Here is a 21,751-nt window from a genome sequence, read left to right as displayed (position 1 = left end):
ATGATTAAAATGATTCCCTTATTCTCCTTTCATTTATTAATTTTCGTTTTTGGAGACAGGGTCTCACTCTGTGGTCTATGCTGGGCTGCAGTGACGTGATCACTGCCCTGCTCACTGCAGCCTTGATGCCTCTCAGCTCAGGTGATCCTCCCACCTCAGCCTCCCAAGTAGCTGGGACTACAAGCGTGTGTCACCACGCACTGGTAATTTTTGTATTTTTTTGCAGAAATGGGGTTTTGCTATGTTGCCCAAGCTGGTCTTGAACTCCTGGGCTCAAGCAATCCACCTGCCTCGGCCTCCCAAGTGCTGGGATTACAGGCGTGCGCCCTCGCACCTGGCCCCTTACTCTCCTTTTAACGTCTGTAGGATCAGAAAGCATGTGCCCTCCTTCATTTCTGATGAAGGTCATTTGTATCTTCCCTCTATTTTCCTTGAGCACTGTATGAAAAGTTTTGACAATTTTAATGAACCTTTCAAAAACTATCAACTAGTTTCATGAATTTTCACAAGTTTTTGGGTCGATTTCTGTTTACTTTTGCTCTTTATTCTTTTTTTTTTTTTTTTTTTTTTTTTTTTTTTTTTTTTTTTTTTTGAGACGGAGTCTCGCTCTATCGCCCAGGCTGGAATACAGTGGCCGGATCTCAGCTCACTGCAAGCTCTGCCTCCCGGGTTCACGCCATTCTCCTGCCTCAGCCTCCTGAGTAGCTGGGACTACAGGCGCCCGCCACCTCGCCCGGCTGGTTTTTTGTATTTTTTTTTAGTACAGACAGGATTTCACCGTGTTAGCCAGGATGATCTCGATCTCCTGACCTCGTGATCCGCCCGTCTCGGCCTCCCAAAGTGCTGGGATTACAGGCTTGAGCCACCGCGCCCGGCCTCTTTATTATTTCTTTTCTTCTACTTACCTAGGGTTTAATGTATTCTTTTTCCTTCTGGTCTTAAAGAAAAACTTAGACCATGTATTTGAGAGTTTTCTAATTAAAAACTATAAATGGCATTAAATTTTGAGATCAATTATTGCTGGTATATGAACACCTAGTTCAATAATGATGCCTGTTTCTTTCCATAGTGACAAACAGTGAGCTTACAAACAGCAGTAAGAAAGGGTACAGTGCACACCTCTAGGTGGACCTTTGCAAGCATTTCTATATACTGCTAACAAAGAAAAAGGACTGCCAACTAAACAGGTACGTTACTTATTGTAAGATCCTCCTGGACCTCAGACATGTTAAGCGTGAAAATGCACATGCTGGATCAGGCGTGGTGGCTCATTCCTGGAATCCCAGCACTTTGGGAGGCTAAAGCGGAAGGACCACTTGAGCCCAGGAGTTCAAGGATGCAGTGAGCTATGACTGTATCACGGCGCTCCCACAGAAGTAAAAGTGAGAGACCCTGTCTCTATTTTTTAAAAAAGGACCAGATGTGGTGCCTCACACGCTTGTAATCCCAGTATTTTGTAAGGCCAAGTGAGCTTAGGAGTTCGAGACCAGCCTAGGCAACATGGTGAAACACAGTCTCTACAAAAGATACAAAAACTAGTCGGGTATGGTGGCATACAACTGTAGTCCCAGTTAGTTGGGGGGCTGAGGCGGGAGGATTGCTTGAGCTCGAGAAGTTGAGGCTACAGTGAGCCATGTTCACACCACTGCACTCCTGCCGAGATGACAAAGCAAGATCATGTCTCAAAAAATAAAAAAAGCACATACTAGAATCAGTGAATTATGTTAGATGACCCTTACTGTAAACAGATAACTACAAATGTTCACATTTCTTCTGCTGGTTATGGAGCTATCTTGTCTTACTGGGGGTCAGGAATTCTAATACTGTTTTAGTGCTAGAATCTTTGCCTTATTCCCAGCTTCGAAGGGAAGACGTCTCAAGTCCCTCCACTAGGCTGATTTGCTGAAGAGCTCTGACGCTGCCTTTACCAAGTTAAGTAAGTCGTGGTAACCTCCATTTAGACATGAGAGACTACCGATGACAGTGATCTCAACTTCCTCCATAACGAGAGAAAAAGAACAGGACAAGAGGGAGAGCCCCAGGAAGGAAATCATGGCAAATGAGTGGCGCTGGGCATGAGAAGAGAAGCGGAACAACCACAGTGGAGGCTGTCAGTTCGGGGGCCCGGGCACCCAGCTTTGAATCCTGGCTCTACCAGTTACTCTCTAAGCAACCTGAACTTCCTCATCCTGAAAGCAGCACTAATGCTAGTCCACACCTCACAGGCGTGTGGTGTTAGGTGAGTTCATTAGTGGAATGGCTCCAGCGATGCTTGACAAATGCTAACTACTGTTATCCCTGTAATTGTAAAATGTCAACCAAAAAGAAACAGTTGGACAAGTGGTAAGTGGCTCAGCAGAGGTGAGAGAAGTGAAGCCTTCGACCTGGATGGTGCAAAGTCAAAATGAAGCACTCGGCTCTCAAAGCCTGGTATGAGCAAGGATCAAGAAGGGAGACAACCAGGTCTCTCGAAGGAAGAACGGAGAGCAAGTGCCCAGCTGAAAACCTGGGAGAAGAGTGTCCAGAGGCCCCGGACGCCTCTTCCCACACCGGCAGGGCTCTCAGGCAATGAGACCTTCTGGATGCAGACATGCAGCGGACGGCGTAGGGTTGCCTTATCTTCCAGATTCGCTCTCTTCATTTTGCTTTTCATCTGTTTATTGCAGTTTTCCCCTGGCTCTTTAAGGCGAACATTTAATTTTTCTTGTTTTTTTAATCTTTGTTTTCTGACTAAACGTATTAAATCCTCGCCTGCTTTGGCTACATACACCCCACAGACAGGAAAAGTGCTATTACTAACATCTGGCTGTATTTTATCAGTTTTAAAGTATTTCCTCTTTAATCCAAGGATTTTAAGATTTTAGTTTTCAGACTTTTGTTAAAGCTGTCCTTTCGTTACTGAGTTCTAGCTTCATTGTGTGTGGTCTGCCATGGAGTTTACATGAAGCTGATTCTTCTGGATTAGTAAAGCTTTCTTTGTAGTCACGTGCATGATTTATTTCTGTGAATGGTCCGCATATGTCCACATTCCCTGCTGGATGTATGGCCCTGTGTGCCTCTATGAGGTCTGGCTAATTAATTCGGCGACTAAAGTCTTCTCTGTTTCGCTTCCTTTGTCTGTACTTGGTGTCTCTGTATCTAAGCACATTTCTCATTCATCTGCTTCGATCCATACTTACTTCAGTTCTCATCTTACCTAGTTCAAGGCCATGTTGTCAGATGCACACGGATTCATGATCAGTATATACCTTCCTGCTTTCCTGTTCCTTTTACCACAATACAACATTTTCCTTTGCCCCTGTCAATAATGTATCTCAGCTTCTGCTTTGAGTCATATTGGAAGTAGCCACCTCAGATTTCTTTTAGCTCATATTTCTCTTTTTCATCCTTTGATTTCCAACCTTTGAAAGGGGTCTTGCCCCGTCACCCAGACGGGAGTGCGGTGGCGCGATCACAGCTCGCTGCGGCCTTGAACTCCTGGGCTCAAGTGATCCTCCTGCCTTAGGCTCCAGAGTAGCTGCGACCACAAGCATAAGCCACCATGTCTAGCTAATTTTTAAATTTTTAGTAGAGACAGGGTCTTGCTGTTTTGCCCAGGCTTAAATGTTTTGCTTTAAACGTGTGTCTCATGGACAAGAGACTGCTGTATCATAATTTTAACCAACACAAGAATCATGGCCCTTTGAGAGGTGAGTTCAATTCATTTACAGTTACAACTTTACTCTAAAACATTTTAGCCATCGTATCTTACACTTTCTATTTACTAAGCTTGTCTTTTCTCCTTTTCTACCTTTTTTTAGAGAGAAGAAAATTTTCTTTCCTTAGATATTTAAACTTTGTCTCTGCCTCTCGCTTTTCTCCCCTTCCCTCTAGCTCCGTCCTTTTGCTGGGAATTCCTCAAACAAGCTTCCCAGCTTCCTGGTTTATTCTTGGCCCTATCTATAATGTTGCTTTTCAATCTATCTCTTCAATTATTCCACCAATTACATTTTTCATACTCAATGCTTCCAACTGGTCTTCCTTCCTGTTTCTTCTTATTTCTAATTGTCTTTTACCACTTTGAATATATTTATTATTGGATTGCTTCTTGCTTCTCTTTTCACAAGGGCGGTGGGACAAACCCTCTTTCCTCCCTCTTATTTTCCGTCTTTCTGAGCCCCAAACACAGCACAGCAGGCCGTGTATATCAAGGGCAACTGGGAGGAGAGCCGAGCGCCCTCAGCCTTGCCTGCACCCTGGGGCCCTCACCACCTCCACTGTCTCCTTCGGTCTCACCCCTCACCCCAACCCCCAGTGGGGACCCAGCCATCTCGAGGGAGCAGCAAGGTCTCCGGCTGTGCTGCTGAGTGGGCTCCCTCCAGGATCCATCAATCTCCCTCTTTCCTGTGGCACCCGAGGACAGGGTTCAGCCGGGGAGTCAGCAGCCCGTGCCCCTCCGTCTGCTTCAATTCCCTTTCTTACCGCATCCATCAGATGGTTTTTACATGTCATCTTTTTAAAAGGGAGCTCTATTACAATACATTATGATATTCATCTTAATTGAGTGTATGTCAAGAGACTGGAACAGTGAGAGAACACTGTCTAGTTTGGGGAGAAAAAAATATTCTTTGGAAATGGCCTGGAAGCCGCCGCGGGGACTGTGTGAGATCCATGATGCTGAGGCTCTACTGTGAAAGGCTCCACATTATAAAGCCGTTTCTCCAGACGCGAATTCCAAATTAAACTCGCCTACTACTAAGGTCTAAGATAGAGTGGGATACTACAAAAGAGCATTTTATTCAATAATGTGTCCTGGTTACTTCACCCTCTGGGAGCACCAGTGAGCTCCTCTCCCTTCACACATAATGCGCGAAGACACAGTCATCGGACTGTTGTTGAAAGGAAGCAGCAAAAGACCCAAGAGCACTGGATGGGCAGAACAAAGTGTGTTCTCTGGCAAAGCAGATATATTTTAGAAGACTCCTTGGAGAACAAATGGTTAACTCTATCATCAAAACCACAAGAATTTATGTTTCTAAAGGTAATTCTGAATGATTCTTGGTTGAGTCATCAAGAAAAAACACGAAGCAAATGTCAGAGCAAATGTCTGAAATGAGACAGGCACTGCAAACCGCTTAGCCTGGCCAGATAGAGCCACGCTGAGCCTCCACCCCACCTGCGTGCCAGGAGATCTGTGCCTCTTCCGTCTCCTGCAGGCAATGCAGGAGCGAAACTTTCCACGCTGACAAATCCACGTTAATGCTCTATCATTAACATTTATACTCCTGGAAATCCTTCAACTTAATTGAAAGAAAGGAAATAAGTTTTCTGACCTCTTTTCAATCCAAAATAATATCTATCATTTTCATTAATAGACAATACTAGTGCACGCAGCACAGTGCAATAGACATCAATCTGTTTTATAGCAAGTCCCACAGCAAATTAAGTCGCACTGGGTTATAATTTTCAGTAGTATACAAATAGACCCATAATAAATCTAAAATGGTATTATGCCACTCAATCAAAGAAGTAGAAAACAGCCAAGGGAAAAAATATACTTTGGATTCTTACACTGTATTGACGTACATGGTGAGTAAGATAATAATTTATATGGAAAGTAATGTCATTGCTCATTTTGGAATTATTGAAATCAGTTTTTGAAAATGAAAAAGACTGAGGCAAAAATGAAAAAAAAATTAGAGAACAATATCTTCCAACAACTAGTTCATCATCAAATAAGATTCATAAATACACTTGCCACCAAATACAAATGTACACATTTTGTCCAAATGAAGCAAAGCTGTATGCTATTTACCCAGCACACCGCATTCTGCAGCAGCTGTGCCAGCATAATGAGAGCAGCGTGCTTAGAAACCGTTCTCTTATTTACATAGGAAAGGGAGGGAGGGAGGGAGGGAATCCACCTTCCTGAGCATCACCCTTCTCCAGGTCACCTGCCGACCGGGCAGACACGCACAGCCGTCATCTGCAGCCCAATCCTGGTTCCCTTTTCTGGAGCAGGAAGTGCCAAGCTACAGCTCCCGGGCCAAATCTGGCCAACTGCCTGTTTTCTTAAAGAAAACTTGATGGAGGCCTGGTGCGGTGGCTCATGCCTGTAATCCCAGCACTTTCGAAGGCTGAGGCAGGCGGATCAACTGAGGTCAGGAGTTTGAGATCAGCCTGACCAACGTGGTAAAACCTTGCCTCTACTAAAAATACAAAAATTAGCCAGGCGAGGTGGCGGGTGCCTGTAGTCCCAGCTACTTGGGAGGCTGAGGCAGGAGAATCACTTGAACCGAGGAGGCAGAGGTTGCAGTGAGCTGAGACTGCACCACTGCACTTCAGCCTGGGCAACAGAGCAAGACTTGGTCTCAAAAAAAAGAAAAAAGAAAAAAGCAAGCTTGACTGGAACACAGCCATGCTCATTGGTTTATATATTGCCTGTGGCTCTTTCGTGCGGCCAACAGCAGACTTGGGACTGTCTGGCCTGAAAAGCCTAACCCAAGTGCGTCTGCCCCTTCACAGAACCAGGTCTGCCGACTTCCATCAGAGTGCTAGGCTGAACCTCCCCACCCTCATACTCCTGATGCCTAAGTCCTAAAGCCCTAGGCTCTGGCTAAATAAAACATGGAACTTCAACATAGTGAAATAGTAAAATGATACTTACTAAGAGTCGCTAATGATCTAGGGCAGGGAACTCTAGTATAATGCTAAGGGTTAAGGATACGAAATAGTAAATTCTGTCCACTTCCATCACTGCAAAATGTACATGCACAGAAAAAAGGCCAACAGGCAATACATCAAAAAGTGAACACTAGTTGTCCTTAGATGGTAAAATCTTGGATAATTTTTTTCTACTTTTAACTTTTTAGCAATTTTCTGAAAAGAATGTGTATTTCATTTTTAATTAGGAAATAAATTGACTTTTCAAAATGAAAAAATAAAACTGTAATCCTAAAAACATATGTAATTACTGTCTGACAAACTATCTCATTCTTCCACTGGGGGAAAAAAAAAAAGCCCTGGTGGTTTTTAACTTAGCTCACACAAAACTACACATTTCACTTGATAATTCTTTAATGAACATAGTCCATTACCACTCACAGGCTACAGACACCCAGCAAAATGTCATGTTCAACCTAATTTCAGCACTTCAGTATGGGAGAAAGCAGTTTACTGTAAAAGAGCTGCCACCTGAGACACCGCTCAATTGTTCCAGGCAGTGGTTATCTGATGACCACTGTCTGCCACTGTGGCATATTGATTTCAAAGTCCCTCTTATGGTAACTGTATCAGTTTGTTTTTCACTGCACTTCCTACTAAATGCTTACCTTAAAAAATCTGACTGTGTCCTAACTCCCACAAGGATTTCAGAGGCTACTGGGATGATCCACCACGTCTTGGTAGAGAGAAAGCACATTCCCCAGTCAGAGGGCAGGTACCCATTTCAGAAATAACAAGGCCAGCAGCCCTCAGTGTGAAAGTCTGCTTCTTTATTTTATTTTATTTTACAGATGGGGTTTCCCTGTGTTCCTAGGGCTGGTCTCAAACTTCTGGGCTCAAATGATCCTCCTGCCTCAGCCTTCCGAGTAGCTGGGACTACAGGATGCACTGCCACATCTGGCCCAGGCATCTTTAGGAGGGCACGGCTGTGCGCGGAGGGAAGCCAAGTCCTTCCCACTCATGGCGGGAGAACGAAGTGCCTGAGAGACACCTGTCTACTCGAGGAAATGCACTGGGTTTGTGCTTGTTCTCTCAACACGGGACACCTCCAGTCTGCATGTTGGGGCCTCTATCTCCCTACTCTGCATCTCCTGGCTTTTCTATTTCCCATCTCGATCCTTTCCCATGGCCTCCTGTGAGCCCCCACTGTAGCCTTCCAGGCCATTCATTTGGGTCCAGCAGTGTCTCTCTTGCTATGGGTCCTATCTACTGTGTCCTTCATTTCAAACATTACAGTGCGCCAGTCTTCCCGCAGCAAGGACACCAGTGTAACAACTGCTAGCACACACAGAAAGCGCCTTCATACAAACCAGAAATTACGTGAGCGCTCATAGTACCCGGTTCAACTTCATGTTGTTGAAAGAGGCACTGAGAGGCAGAAAAAACAGTCTTGAAAAGAAAAGAAAAATGTTTGAGGTGATGGATAAGTTGGATAGATCCCAGTTACCCTGATTTTGATTGTTACGCATTGTATGCATGGATCAAAATATCACCTGGACCCCCAAAATACATACAGCTATCATATATCAATTTAAAGAATGCAAAGCAAATTCATTATAAGTTACTCAGTCTGTTGTATGCTGTTATAGCAACACAAAACAGACAGACAGACAAGAAAAAGTACTATAAAAGAAGAACCAAGCAGAAAATCACCCAGGGGCCTATAGGCTGAAGCTTCTGCAGACGCACAATGGACACTGCCAGGGAACAGGCCTCCTTTCCACTCATTTTCCCGTCCCCCACTCCCGATTTCCTGCATGACTGCTTTGGTGCCCCCGAAGATAGGAGGTGGATCGAGATGGTGGAATAAAAGGCTCCACGAGTCCCATGTTGGCCAGGCTAGTCTCGAACTCCTGGCCTCAAGCAGGACTGTGGGTGAGAAGGCAGGAGACTGTCCGGAGTGTTAGGCCATCTTGACAGAAGCCTCAAGAGTGTCCTCGGCCGACAAGCAATCTGCCTGCCTACCCTCCCAAAGCATTGGGGTTACAGGCGTGAGCCACTGCACTTGCTATTTTTCTATTTTCTTTATAGAGACAGGGTCTCCCTATATTGCCCAGGCTGGTCTCAAGCTCCTGCGCTCAAGGGATCCTCCTGCCTCAGCCTCCTAAAGTGCTAGGATTACAGGTGTGAGCTACCACGCCCAGCCCTCTTCCCTTCATCTCCAACAATTTTGGGGTAACAGTAAAAGGAGGTCTCTCCCTGAGTGGAAACCTGCAGCACCAAAGTCTGGGGGGGAGGGCTAGGGACAGTTAGTGTGAGGGCTGCACCACAGTCACCCCAACATCATGAACCCCCAGCCCTGGGGTCTGGGATCAATTAGGACTTGGCTGCAGAGGCAGAGCAGGAAGGCCAAGTTTTCCTCCACCTAGCAGTTAAGGACACCCTCAGGCAGCCTTGCCCCTCCGGCCCCTCCCAGGGTGTCCCTGGGGGCCCTTACTTTGCTGTGCTGTTAGCCCCCCGTGTCCACCCAGGGCTGTGGGTGAGAAGGCAGGAGACTGTCTGGAGTGTTAGGCCATCTTGACAGAAGCCTCAAGAGTGTCCTCGGCCGACAGCACGGTGTCTGCTGCACAGCTGCACCATTCGCACGGCACCTCAAGGGAGAGGTGTTTATCTACTAGCCGGTAACAGCCACGACATATAAGCTTTTCAGCAAAACATAAAATGGGAAAGTAGATATTAAAGAGTGCCAAGATGGTCTGGGGAGAACACTGGATTTGGAGGCAGGAAACACATACATCCCATTGTGCGTTCTGCCGGTGATGTCGGGGCTGAAATGTGGCTTCTACCATCTTGGAATATCACACACATTTCTTCAGTTATGTTCCCAATGGCTATAACTTTTAAAAAGGATGGAGATAGAAAAATCATGGCTTTCTTTTCATTGCTAAAAATAAATGGAAAGATTACGCTTCAACTCAAGCAAGGGATTCAATGACTTCCTTTTTCAGAGTAGCCTTTCCCTCCCCCGGAAGAAAGTCCGGTTTCCAGTGTGGCCAGTCCTGGTACTAAGACACCTCCGAAGTGAACAAAGGTAAGGAGAGGGCGTTCCTGGAAACCACAAAGCAGCGAGCTACCCACGAACAGATCAGAAGGAAGAAAGGATCTTGAACTCTCAAAGAGTAAAACCCAAGCCTCCACCAGGAATCCTGAATCCTGAATGACACAAAAAGAAGACGGGGTACACTCATGTCTGTCACGTGGGCTCCTGGGACGACGTGAATGCCTGGGGCCCACATGGGCTGGGATTCCTGTGGGAGAGCCCAGGTGAGTGGGTCCCAGGGGCACAACAGGGGCCACTCACCAGCGCAGGGCGATCTTGATGGGCGTGGTGAGGCAGGAGGTGAACAGGTCAGCCGGGAGGTCAGGGATCATGGGCAGCAGCTCGGTGGCCTCGCAGGCTGCCAGCTGGATGCAGTTTTTCATTGATGGAGGCAAAGGCATCTGAGCAAGAGGGTGATTTGGGTTGATTGCAGCTACCTAAAGGGCAGAACATTTGGGAAAAGAGAGTGTGACTTAGCTGCTGGTCACAACCAAAGAGTAAGCTGGAGCTGTAACACAGAAGGAAAGAAGAAATCAACTCAGGCAGTCAGTTTTCACCAGAAAGTCCTCTGGAGAGAGGCACCGCTGCTGAACTGTCTCTGGAGGCCAACTGTAAGCCTGGAAAACTGGCCATCTCATTCCCTTCTGATGGCACAGCCTGGTTACGTCTCAGTCAACTCTGTTTTCTTCCCGGTTTTCCTCTTTGCAGGCCCCTACTTACCCTAGGATTGTATCAGTGTCCACCAGGTCTTTCATGGTGTCTTATGGTTTATTTATTTATTATAATAATAATAATTATTATTATTTTTGAGACGGAGTCTCGCTCTGTTGCGCAGGCTGGAGTGCAGTGGCACAATCTTGGCTCACTGCAAGCTCCACCTCCTGGGTTCACACCATTCTCCTGCCTCAGCCTCCCGAGTAGCTGGGACTACAGGTGCCCGCCACCACGCCCAGCTAATTTTTTGTATTTTTAGTAGAGACGGGGTTTCACCGTGTTAGCCAGGATGGTCTTGATTTCCTGACCTCGTGATCCACACGCCTCAGCCTCCCAAAGTGCTGGGATTACAGGCGTGAGCCACTGCGCCCGGCCCCTTATGGTTTATTTTAAATGTTCAATCTTTAATCCATCCTAACCTTATTTTGTTATGTTTAATGATATGGGAAGATGTTCAGGTTATGTGACCTGAACTCCATCACCCACAAAAAAGCAAAGCACAAAATGTGAGTCTGAGTGGGCTGACTAAACCGACCTATCAGAAGAGACTGGAAAACAGACAGAGCGAGTGAGTACGCACGTGTCCCCGAGTGGAGCGAACGCGCATCCCCGAGTGGGGGATTAGGGAGGGTTTATTTTCTCCCATCTTCATCGGATTTCTCTAAATGTTCTACAAACAAATGTGCAATAATTTTGTAAATGACGAGTTAATGGGTGCAGCACACCAGCATGGCACATGTATACGTATGTAACAAATCTGCACGTTGTGCACATGTACCCTAGAACTTAAAGTATAACAAAAAATTTTTTTAAAAATTTTGTTATCAGGGAGAAAGGTGGGGTGTTTTTTAAATTCAAAACTTAATCTCTCTTTAAAGTAGGGATAGGAATGCCGGTTGATATTTATTTCAATGAGACTTTGGTCATGTAAAACTATCATATGTGAAGCTGATATCACGGTGCCATTTTAGGAAGAAAAGCACTGAGTGAATTGTTGTTTACTACTAAAATGCACAGAAAATTTCACTTTTTACCAAACGAAATCTAATTGAAAGTGTAACTCTTCCTTCTTTTTAAATAAGGCATTACATTCAAAGGTTTAAAAAACGATAGGGCTGTCTGATACATGAGTTTGCTACACTGCCAAGGATAAGCAGGTGGGTTCCTCTTTTACCAAAAAACCACAGCACTCAGCAAAACCCAGGATCCTTATACTACCAAGTACAATTATTCCAGCATTGAGATTGTGATCCCTTTCCCTGGCTACCGACATTGCCTGTATGTGGCCATTTCGGTAATCCACAAGAGGTTTTGCTGTTGTTTTCAGAAATAATGAAGTTCCCAAGAATTCCTGGCATTTTGGCCAGTAAAATTTAATAAGCGTAACACACAAGGGATTATGTACGCACACTGCTCTGCCTGCTCCTGGAAATAGCTGACAAGAGCTGGACAATATCAGAACCAGTTCCGCCAAGTAGAATGCTTTCAGCTGGGGGTGTCCTCAGACACCGTGGGCTGCGTGCAGGGCCCACCTGCTGGAAGGGAGGCCCCGTGGGCCCCGGGAGAGCTCGGCTCGCAAAGCCCCTCCAGCGGCATCGTCGAGGCTGGTCCTTTGTTGCAGGGAGAGGGGAGAGGAGAAAGGGTAGCAGGAAACAAAGGGATAGAAAGAGACAGGGAACAGACCAAACAAGAACACACCACAGGCTGTGGAGACGGAATCTGCATTGCCTTCACTGCAGTTACCCTGAAATGTGATGCCTGGGCATATCATGCAGATAGCTAAAGGAATGAAAACACAAAACCCCAGAAATGCTGATCATGTAGAGCCACATGGCTTGCAGAACTCCTTCATTCACGTGTCTACAGATACCTATTATTCGGCGGTAATGGAAAGCATTCTGCTGTACGGCCCAATCTCGTCTGCCCATCTAGGCCGGGGACGTGGAACGACAAGGTACCGAACGAGGCTTCAGACGGAGAGCACCTCCTGCTAATGTGGGGTCGTGGAACAAGCGGTCAGCATGAGGGCCGGAGCATCACATGACAGAGACTGGTCGTCCCAGATCCAGGGCCTGGACACTGTTTGTGACTTACACAATTCCTAGGGCTTGTTTTGTGAACACCACAGGGACGAGATCACTTTTCTGTTTACTCAGACTGTGGCAGGCCTCCATGAAGAAGAGGCGCTATTATAAATGAATATTATAAGTGACGATGAATATGAGGTGGGGGTGAGATGTATCCAGAACACATGGCTTTTAATCACCAAGGGCTACGATGTGTTTCACGGCTTGACGGGGAGAGAACATGTCTGTGTCTGCGTTTTTGCTCCTTCCTTGCGCCTTCCTTTTAGTCACGAAGTTCTTAGTATTTGTCGCAGCCCTTTCACATATATTATTTCATCTGCTTTTTACCATCCCCATGAGGTTTCAGCTCCATGTTAAAAGAGCTTTGACGATGAGGACACAGAGGGCCCAAGGATGACACGGACTGCCCTGCAGCTGGGCCAGCACATGCATCCAGAGTGCCGGGCACTGCCCCTGATTTTAGGGGCACCATTATCCCATTTGGATCCTCCTGAATCTCCACCAAACACCTACGACGCCAACATGAAAGCTGCCGAGCCTTCTCCAGACAGCACTCCCAGTGCTTTTGGAATGAAATACACACAGAGGTGTGTTCACTCACAGCCACCTCGCACAGCGGTGATGCTACAGAATGCACTGTCATCTGACTCTGGCAAAGTTTGTTTTCAATATCTCAAATTTCTCAAATGGAAGGTACTAACGACTGCTAGTTTTATTAATAACCCATTCTACCACAGGAACATTAAACCCAGAGTACAAATCAAATTCTCATATACTTAATAATATAAACTTTTCAATAAAATCTGCAATTTCTAGAGGAATGAGGTTTTTTTTATGACAGTAAATTACATGTAGCATATAATTTGCCATGCTAACCGTTTTAAATGTACAGTTCAGCGACGTTAGGTATATTTACAAGCTGCGCAACAATCACCAAGCATCACCAAGGAGTGGGTGATTTTAAAGAAGAGGGAAGAGGGAAGGGAAAATCACGTTTAAAACCATTTCCTGGGCTCTGGGGTCTAGGCTCTATAAGCTAAAACAGCATCAGCGACGCAACCTGCTCTACACAGAAAATTAGTTTCCAGGTCTGCTGTGACAGGCCCACTAAGCCAGATGATGGGTCCAGGCACGATGTGGACCTGCACCTATTCAGACCCGCATCACAAAAGGCGGATGGGATGGGTGGGAGCGGCCATGTGAGCCTGGTGCTGGGAGGGCACGGGAAGGCTGTGAGGAAGTGCTGACTCCTGTGCTTGATGGAAACGCACTCTCCCTGGCCTCCGGAAAGGGGCTGGGAGGGAGGAGAGGGGGAGGCATCTGAGGCAGACCTCTGCAGAGTGAAGCCCACAGTCCTGAACTGTGGGGAGGGAGGAGAGGGGGAGGCATCTGAGGCAGACCTCCGCAGAGTGAAGCCCACAGTCCTGAACTGTGGAAGGCGCCATTTGCGATGTCTGTCTGGGACTGTTGGCAGACTTGTGTTATTTTAATCAGCACCACTACCACTGGCCCTGTAAGAATGGCTGGCAGAGGATTAAAAAGGAAACAACTTTAAGTGGGAGGAAATGGCCCTTTATGCAAAAACTAAGTTCAATATTCCTATTTTCCTTTTCAAAGGGATATGTATATAGCAGAAATATTGCAAAAAATACCAGTGTGGTTTACTAGTTTTAACTTTTCTTTTTATAGAACCAGGTGTGGTGGCTCACATCTGTAATCCTAGCACTTTGGGAGGCTAAGGTGGGAGGATCCCTTGGGCTCAGAAGTTCAAGATGGCAGTGAGCTCTGGTGGCACCACTGCACTCCAGCCTGGGTGACAGAGCAAAGCCATCTCTAAAAACAAACCAAAAAAAAGCCCCCCTATATGAAAAGCTTTTCTTTTTGTTAAGTTGCTGTTAAATTTACTGTCTAACCATTACTGAGAAGTGAGCAACAGGTTCTTCCACCACAGCCTCTAAACACTGCAGTCCCTCCATCCATCCAACAGTCCTCCCACCACAGCCTCTAAACACACACTGCAGTCCCTCCATCCATCCAACAGTCCTCCCACCACAGCCTCTAAACACACACTGCAGTCCCTCCCTCCATCCAACAGTCCTCCCACCACAGCCTCTAAACACACACTGCAGTCCATCCATCCAACAGTCCTCCCACCACAGCCTCTAAACACACACTGCAGTCCCTCCATCCATCCAACAGTCCTCCCACCACAGCCTCTAAACACACACTGCAGTCCCTCCATCCATCCAACAGTCCTCCCACCACAGCCTCTAAACACTGCAGTCCCTCCATCCATCCAACAGTCCTCCCACCACAGCCTCTAAACACACACTGCAGTCCCTCCATCCATCCAACAGTCCTCCCACCACAGCCTCTAAACACTGCAGTCCCTCCATCCATCCAAGAGTCCTCCCACCACAGCCTCTAAACACACACTGCAGTCCCTCCATCCATCCAACAGTCCTCCCACCACAGCCTCTAAACACACACTGCAGTCCCTCCATCCAACAGTCCTCCCACCACAGCCTCTAAACACTGCAGTCCCTCCATCCATCCAACAGTCCTCCCACCACAGCCTCTAAACACACACTGCAGTCCCTCCATCCAACAGCTCCTCCCACCACAGCCTCTAAACACACACTGCAGTCCCTCCATCCATCCAACAGTCCTCCCACCACAGCCTCTAAACACACACTGCAGTCCCTCCATCCAACAGTCCTCCCACCACAGCCTCTAAACACTGCAGTCCCTCCATCCATCCAACAGTCCTCCCACCACAGCCTCTAAACACTGCAGTCCCTCCATCCATCCAACAGTCCTCCCACCACAGCCTCTAAACACACACTGCAGTCCCTCCATCCATCCAACAGTGCTCCCACCACAGCCTCTAAACACACACTGCAGTCCCTCCCTCCATCCAACAGTCCTCCCACCACAGCCTCTAAACACACACTGCAGTCCCTCCATCCAACAGTCCTCCCACCACAGCCTCTAAACACACACTGCAGTCCCTCCATCCATCCAACAGTCCTCCCACCACAGCCTCTAAACACACACTGCAGTCCCTCCATCCAACAGTCCTCCCACCACAGCCTCTAAACACTGCAGTCCCTCCATCCATCCAACAGTCCTCCCACCACAGCCTCTAAACACTGCAGTCCCTCCATCCATCCAACAGTCCTCCCACCACAGCCTCTAAACACACACTGCAGTCCCTCCCTCCATCCAACAGTCCTCCCACCACAGCCTCTAAACACACACTGCAGTCCCTCCATCCATCCAACAGTCCTCCCACCACAGCCTCTAAACACACACTGCAGTCCCTCCCTCCATCCAACAGTCCTCCCACCACAGCCTCTAAACACACACTGCAGTCCCTCCATCCAACAGTCCTCCCACCACAGCCTCTAAACACACACTGCAGTCCCTCCATCCATCCAACAGTCCTCCCACCACAGCCTCTAAACACACACTGCGGTCCCTCCATCCATCCAACAGTCCTCCCACCACAGCCTCTAAACACACACTGCAGTCCCTCCATCCAACAGTCCTCCCACCACAGCCTCTAAACACACACTGCAGTCCCTCCCTCCATCCAACAGTCCTCCCACCACAGCCTCTAAACACACACTGCAGTCCCTCCATCCAACAGTCCTCCCACCACAGCCTCTAAACACACACTGCAGTCCCTCCATCCAACAGTCCTCCCACCACAGCCTCTAAACACACACTGCAGTCCCTCCATCCATCCAACAGTCCTCCCACCACAGCCTCTAAACACACACTGCAGTCCCTCCATCCAACAGTCCTCCCACCACAGCCTCTAAACACACACTGCAGTCCCTCCATCCATCCAACAGTCCTCCCACCACAGCCTCTAAACACACACTGCAGTCCCTCCATCCATCCAACAGTCCTCCCACCACAGCCTCTAAACACTGCAGTCCCTCCATCCATCCAACAGTCCTCCCACCACAGCCTCTAAACACACACTGCAGTCCCTCCATCCAACAGTCCTCCCACCACAGCCTCTAAACACACACTGCAGTCCCTCCATCCATCCAACAGTCCTCCCACCACAGCCTCTAAACACACACTGCAGTCCCTCCATCCATCCAACAGTCCTCCCACCACAGCCTCTAAACACACACTGCAGTCCCTCCATCCAACAGTCCTCCCACCACAGTCTCTAAACACACACTGCAGTCCCTCCCTCCATCCAACAGTCCTCCCACCACAGCCTCTAAACACTGCAGTCCCTCCATCCATCCAACAGTCCTCCCACCACAGCCTCTAAACACACACTGCAGTCCCTCCATCCATCCAACAGTCCTCCCACCACAGCCTCTAAACACACACTGCAGTCCCTCCCTCCATCCAACAGTCCTCCCACCACAGCCTCTAAACACTGCAGTCCCTCCATCCATCCAACAGTCCTCCCACCACAGCCTCTAAACACTGCAGTCCCTCCATCCATCCAACAGTCCTCCCACCACAGCCTCTAAACACACACTGCAGTCCCTCCCTCCATCCAACAGTCCTCCCACCACAGCCTCTAAACACACACTGCAGTCCCTCCCTCCATCCAACAGTCCTCCCACCACAGCCTCTAAACACACACTGCAGTCCCTCCATCCAACAGTCCTCCCACCACAGCCTCTAAACACACACTGCAGTCCCTCCATCCATCCAACAGCTCCTCCCACCACAGCCTCTAAACACTCACTGCAGTCCCTCCATCCATCCAACAGTCCTCCCACCACAGCCTCTAAACACACACTGCAGTCCCTCCATCCATCCAACAGTCCTCCCACCACAGCCTCTAAACACACACTGCAGTCCCTCCCTCCATCCAACAGTCCTCCCACCACAGCCTCTAAACACACACTGCAGTCCCTCCATCCATCCAACAGTCCTCCCACCACAGCCTCTAAACACTGCAGTCCCTCCATCCATCCAACAGTCCTCCCACCACAGCCTCTAAACACACACTGCAGTCCCTCCATCCATCCAACAGTCCTCCCACCACAGCCTCTAAACACTGCAGTCCCTCCATCCATCCAACAGTCCTCCCACCACAGCCTCTAAACACACACTGCAGTCCCTCCATCCATCCAACAGTCCTCCCACCACAGCCTCTAAACACACACTGCAGTCCCTCCATCCATCCAACAGTCCTCCCACCACAGCCTCTAAACACACACTGCAGTCCCTCCATCCAACAGTCCTCCCACCACAGCCTCTAAACACACACTGCAGTCCCTCCATCCATCCAACAGTCCTCCCACCACAGCCTCTAAACACACACTGCAGTCCCTCCATCCATCCAACAGTCCTCCCACCACAGCCTCTAAACACTGCAGTCCCTCCATCCATCCAACAGTCCTCCCACCACAGCCTCTAAACACACACTGCAGTCCCTCCATCCATCCAACAGTCCTCCCACCACAGCCTCTAAACACTGCAGTCCCTCCATCCAACAGTCCTCCCACCACAGCCTCTAAACACACACTGCGGTCCCTCCATCCAACAGTCCTCCCACCACAGCCTCTAAACACACACTGCAGTCCCTCCATCCAACAGTCCTCCCACCACAGCCTCTAAACACACACTGCAGTCCCTCCATTGCTGCCAACCATTTGTGTCAAGCTTCTGAAATATAACACTTTTCATACCAACACCACCTTTCTTCCAAGTCAGCACTGGAACACAGGAAGGCATGGGGTGGTGGGGCGAGTCTCCAGTGTTTAGGAGCCACATGAGAACTCAGCAGGTTTGAAGGGGACTTCCTTAGGGACCAAGAAGTCTGTGTCTTGTCTAGTGGAGAGGCAAAGCCCCCTGTGGTCCAGACACTGCTGGGTTTGTGTCTGCTGTGCCTATCTCAGTCTGCACCCTGAGATGCACAGGCGCTTGGCCTAACACCTCCTGAAGCACACTGGACACTGCAAGCATTCTGTGGTTGCCAAGTGAGCAGTCGGACAGGTAGATGTAGAAAGAGCTTTATCGCAAATATGCCTACTAGAAACTCCACTTCCCGATTCAGTGTGATCACTGACAGAAACCCCACCTACTTAAGAAGACCCCAGAGCACGTTGATGTATAGACAAGACGACATGCCCTTTCACTGCAGAGGTTCCAAGAGCAGGTGACAGGCAATGACAGTGCTCCACTCACCTGGTACCTGTCTGCCAGGCCCAGAAGGAAGCATGCTGAATTCCTTCTTTCCCACCACACTACTGGGTGTATGGAAGAGTACATAGGAGAGCTCTTTGCTTTAGGTGTATTAGAACCAATAATACATATATTAAATATATATGTGTGTGTGTATATATATATATATATACACACACACACACTTTTTTTTTTTTTTTTTTTGAGAGGGAGTCTTGCTTTGTCGCCTAGGCTGGAGTGCAGTGGCACAATCTCGGCTCACTGCAACCTCCACCTCCAGGTTCAAGCGATTCGCCTGCCTCAGCCTCCTGAGTAGCTGGGATCACAGGCACCGGCCACCAACACATCCAGCTAATTTTTGTATTTTAGTAGAGACAGGGTTTCGCCATGTTGGCCAGGCTGGTCTCGAATTCCTGACCTCAAGTGAGTCGCCTGCCTCGGTCTCCCAAAGTTCTGGGGTTACAGGCCTGAGCCACTGCGCCCGGCCAAAACCGATTGCATTTCTAAAAAACATCCTGATATTCAAGCCAAAGCGTTCTGCCAATGAACATTCTTCTAAGGGTGGCTAACCCAAGGAAAAAAAAAAAACCTATTTGAACAGATGAGTTATTTCCTATATATTGTTTTGGTTTTGCATTTATCTAAGATATTGACCCTGTAACTGAAACGATCTTTCAGAAGCAGGCCTGCGTGTAAGGCTGAGTACTTGGGATTGGCCAAGCTTGTGAACAGTGCCCAGGCCTAAAAGTGACCAGTTCCAGCCCGGAGCCACGGTTTTCCTGAAGAGCAAGCCCAGGCTGAAGTGTGCCCAATGGGGTTTCTCCTGGGGAGCCCGGGGACTCAAACACAAGAAAGATTCTCATCTTTAAACGCTCTCCAGAGTCTTCTGGAGGATTTGGGAAGGATCCAGAAAAGTCTTGCGATGCGATACACAGCAACCAGATCCAAAAAAGACATCTGCTGCATCGTCCCCACGCGTGGGTAACGTGGAGTCAGTGCACGCGCAGTTCACGAAGTAAGCGGGCAGCTCACCCCAGGCCTGCCATCCACTCCCTGCAGAAAGCACTGCTGTGGGGGCAGTGGGGACCACCTGAATGGCACTTTGTTTTTTTTTTTTTTTTGAGATGGAGTTTTGCTCTTGTCGCCCAGGCTGGAGTGCAATGGCATGATCTCAGCTCACTGCAACCTCCACCACCCGGGTTCAAGCGATTCTCCTGCCTCTCAAGTAGCTGGGATTACAGGCATGAGCCACCACATCAGGCTAATTTTGTATTTTTAGTAAAGACTGGGTTTCACCAATGTTGGCCAGGCTGGTCTCAAACTCCCAACCTCAGGTGATCCGCCTGTTTCAGCCTCCCAAAGAGCTGGGATTACAGGCATGAGCCACCACGCCCGGCCTCACATTTTCTAAATAAAACGTTAACACTGGGCTGCTTCTTTCCCTTCTCAAATCCATATAAGAGGCATCTTTATAATGAGATATGGTACTAATAACTCCAGAGGAGTCTTTACCAAGTATTTTCTGAAAATAACATCTCTTCAGTAACACTTTTAGTTCTGCCTTAAAGTAACTTTTATTCTCAATTCAACAATACCTAATTACAATGGCCATCTTTGCAAAGTTCAAAGAAAGGCTGAGGCTGCTAAAGGAGTCAGTGTATTACTTATCCAACTCTATTAATAGTCAAAGATATTAATGTGGCATCTATCATGTGACACACAGTGTACCAAAAACAGCAGATGCAAAGCAGAAGTCGTATTTTTAATATACCATTGATATAATTATGTACATCAAATATTAGATTTTAATTTAAAAACCAAGTTGTGCCTATTGCTGGCAACTATCACATCCAGGCTGAGAGAGCAGAAGGAGCTCCTTCTGGTGGATGAAGACTTCCAAGGACGTGGAGAAGCCTCAAGCCTGCCCTTCCAAGCCCAGCTACAGCCCCTTCATAACAACAGTTTGTCACAATTACCCTGAGTTTCCCCTAAATGAAGCATTCATTATTTCAAAGTCACTTAGCTATTAGCAACTCAACAGTTTCTAAATGCTCTGCGATCATTCTACAACTCTGTGAAGATGGTCAACCAGAAATTACGCTAATATCTCTCATAGTCGACTAAAGGAGATACTGGAAATTCTGCACTCTCTCTGTCAACAAGAGATTTTCAGGAGGAAGGCTTAGCTGACCAGTGGCAGGAGGGGGAGAAAGAGCTAACTCATGGCATATTCTTCGGGTAGTCTCTAGCAGAGGTGGCTAGTAGCCAGGACTGTGCCAGTAACCAGGACTGTGCTAGCAGCCAGTGCTCTGATAGTAACCAGGGTTGTGTTAGTAGCCAGGGCTGTGCTAGTAACCAGGGCTGTGCCCCCAACCCTTGCTGCCAAGGGCAAAGTAGCAAAGTGAGTTATAAAAGCAGCAACTGGGTTTAAAGTACTACTGGCTTTATGATTTGTTCCATGATTTCTAGCCCACGCAGACACCTTTCCCAAAAACTGATGACCTCTTCCAGACCTGGCAATGCCCAGCACTCCGGGCACACTGCTGGAGCTCCCTACACAAGGGGATCATGTGTCCTGGCCTCTCCTGCCTCTGTCACTGACGTGCCTTTCCTACCTGTCTTTATGCTGCCAACTTCTTATGTTCTACAGCTCAGGTCAGACATCTCCTTCTGGCCACCCTCGGTCCTTGCGGCTTCTTCTCTGCATGGCGGAACCTGCAAGAGGGCCCTGCCCCCTGCCAGATGGGTGCCTTCACCCCCGGAAACATTTCGTTCATCATCAGCTGCTGTGTTTCTGCTTACTTAACTCTAATGAACTGAGTATAAGAGAGAGAGCCTTGGCTAATTTCAGGAGAGAGACAGGAAGACAGGAAGGGTTCCAATTCTGTTAACAAGGAGGAGAGGGAAAGCTGGAGAAACTAGGAAGAGCTGAGCAGAAAGTGGGTGTTATTCCCAGCGCGCAAAGGACAATCTAATAAGGCCGGATCCAGACACACGTACTCACTCCACCTTCCAAAACAAACACCAATTAGAAAGG

At 48.0% G+C, this 21,751-nt stretch overlaps 1 protein-coding gene across 2 annotated transcripts in view; it reads right to left on the bottom strand.

Annotated features, from left to right (window-relative positions):
• RPTOR (regulatory associated protein of MTOR complex 1) overlaps positions 1-21,751 on the bottom strand; it is a 411,638-nt gene that overhangs the window by 194,121 nt on the left and 195,766 nt on the right. For both annotated transcript variants that reach the window (XM_008013198.3, XM_073005477.1), the window contains exon 6: positions 10,004-10,179. In XM_008013198.3, the coding sequence (XP_008011389.1) occupies positions 10,004-10,179 (176 nt within the window). The remainder of the gene's footprint in view (positions 1-10,003; positions 10,180-21,751) is intronic.

Source organism: Chlorocebus sabaeus, chromosome 16, assembly GCF_047675955.1.
Source record: "Chlorocebus sabaeus isolate Y175 chromosome 16, mChlSab1.0.hap1, whole genome shotgun sequence".
Taxonomy (NCBI): Eukaryota; Metazoa; Chordata; class Mammalia; order Primates; family Cercopithecidae; genus Chlorocebus; species Chlorocebus sabaeus.
This window is presented reverse-complemented; position numbering and strand designations above follow the sequence as displayed.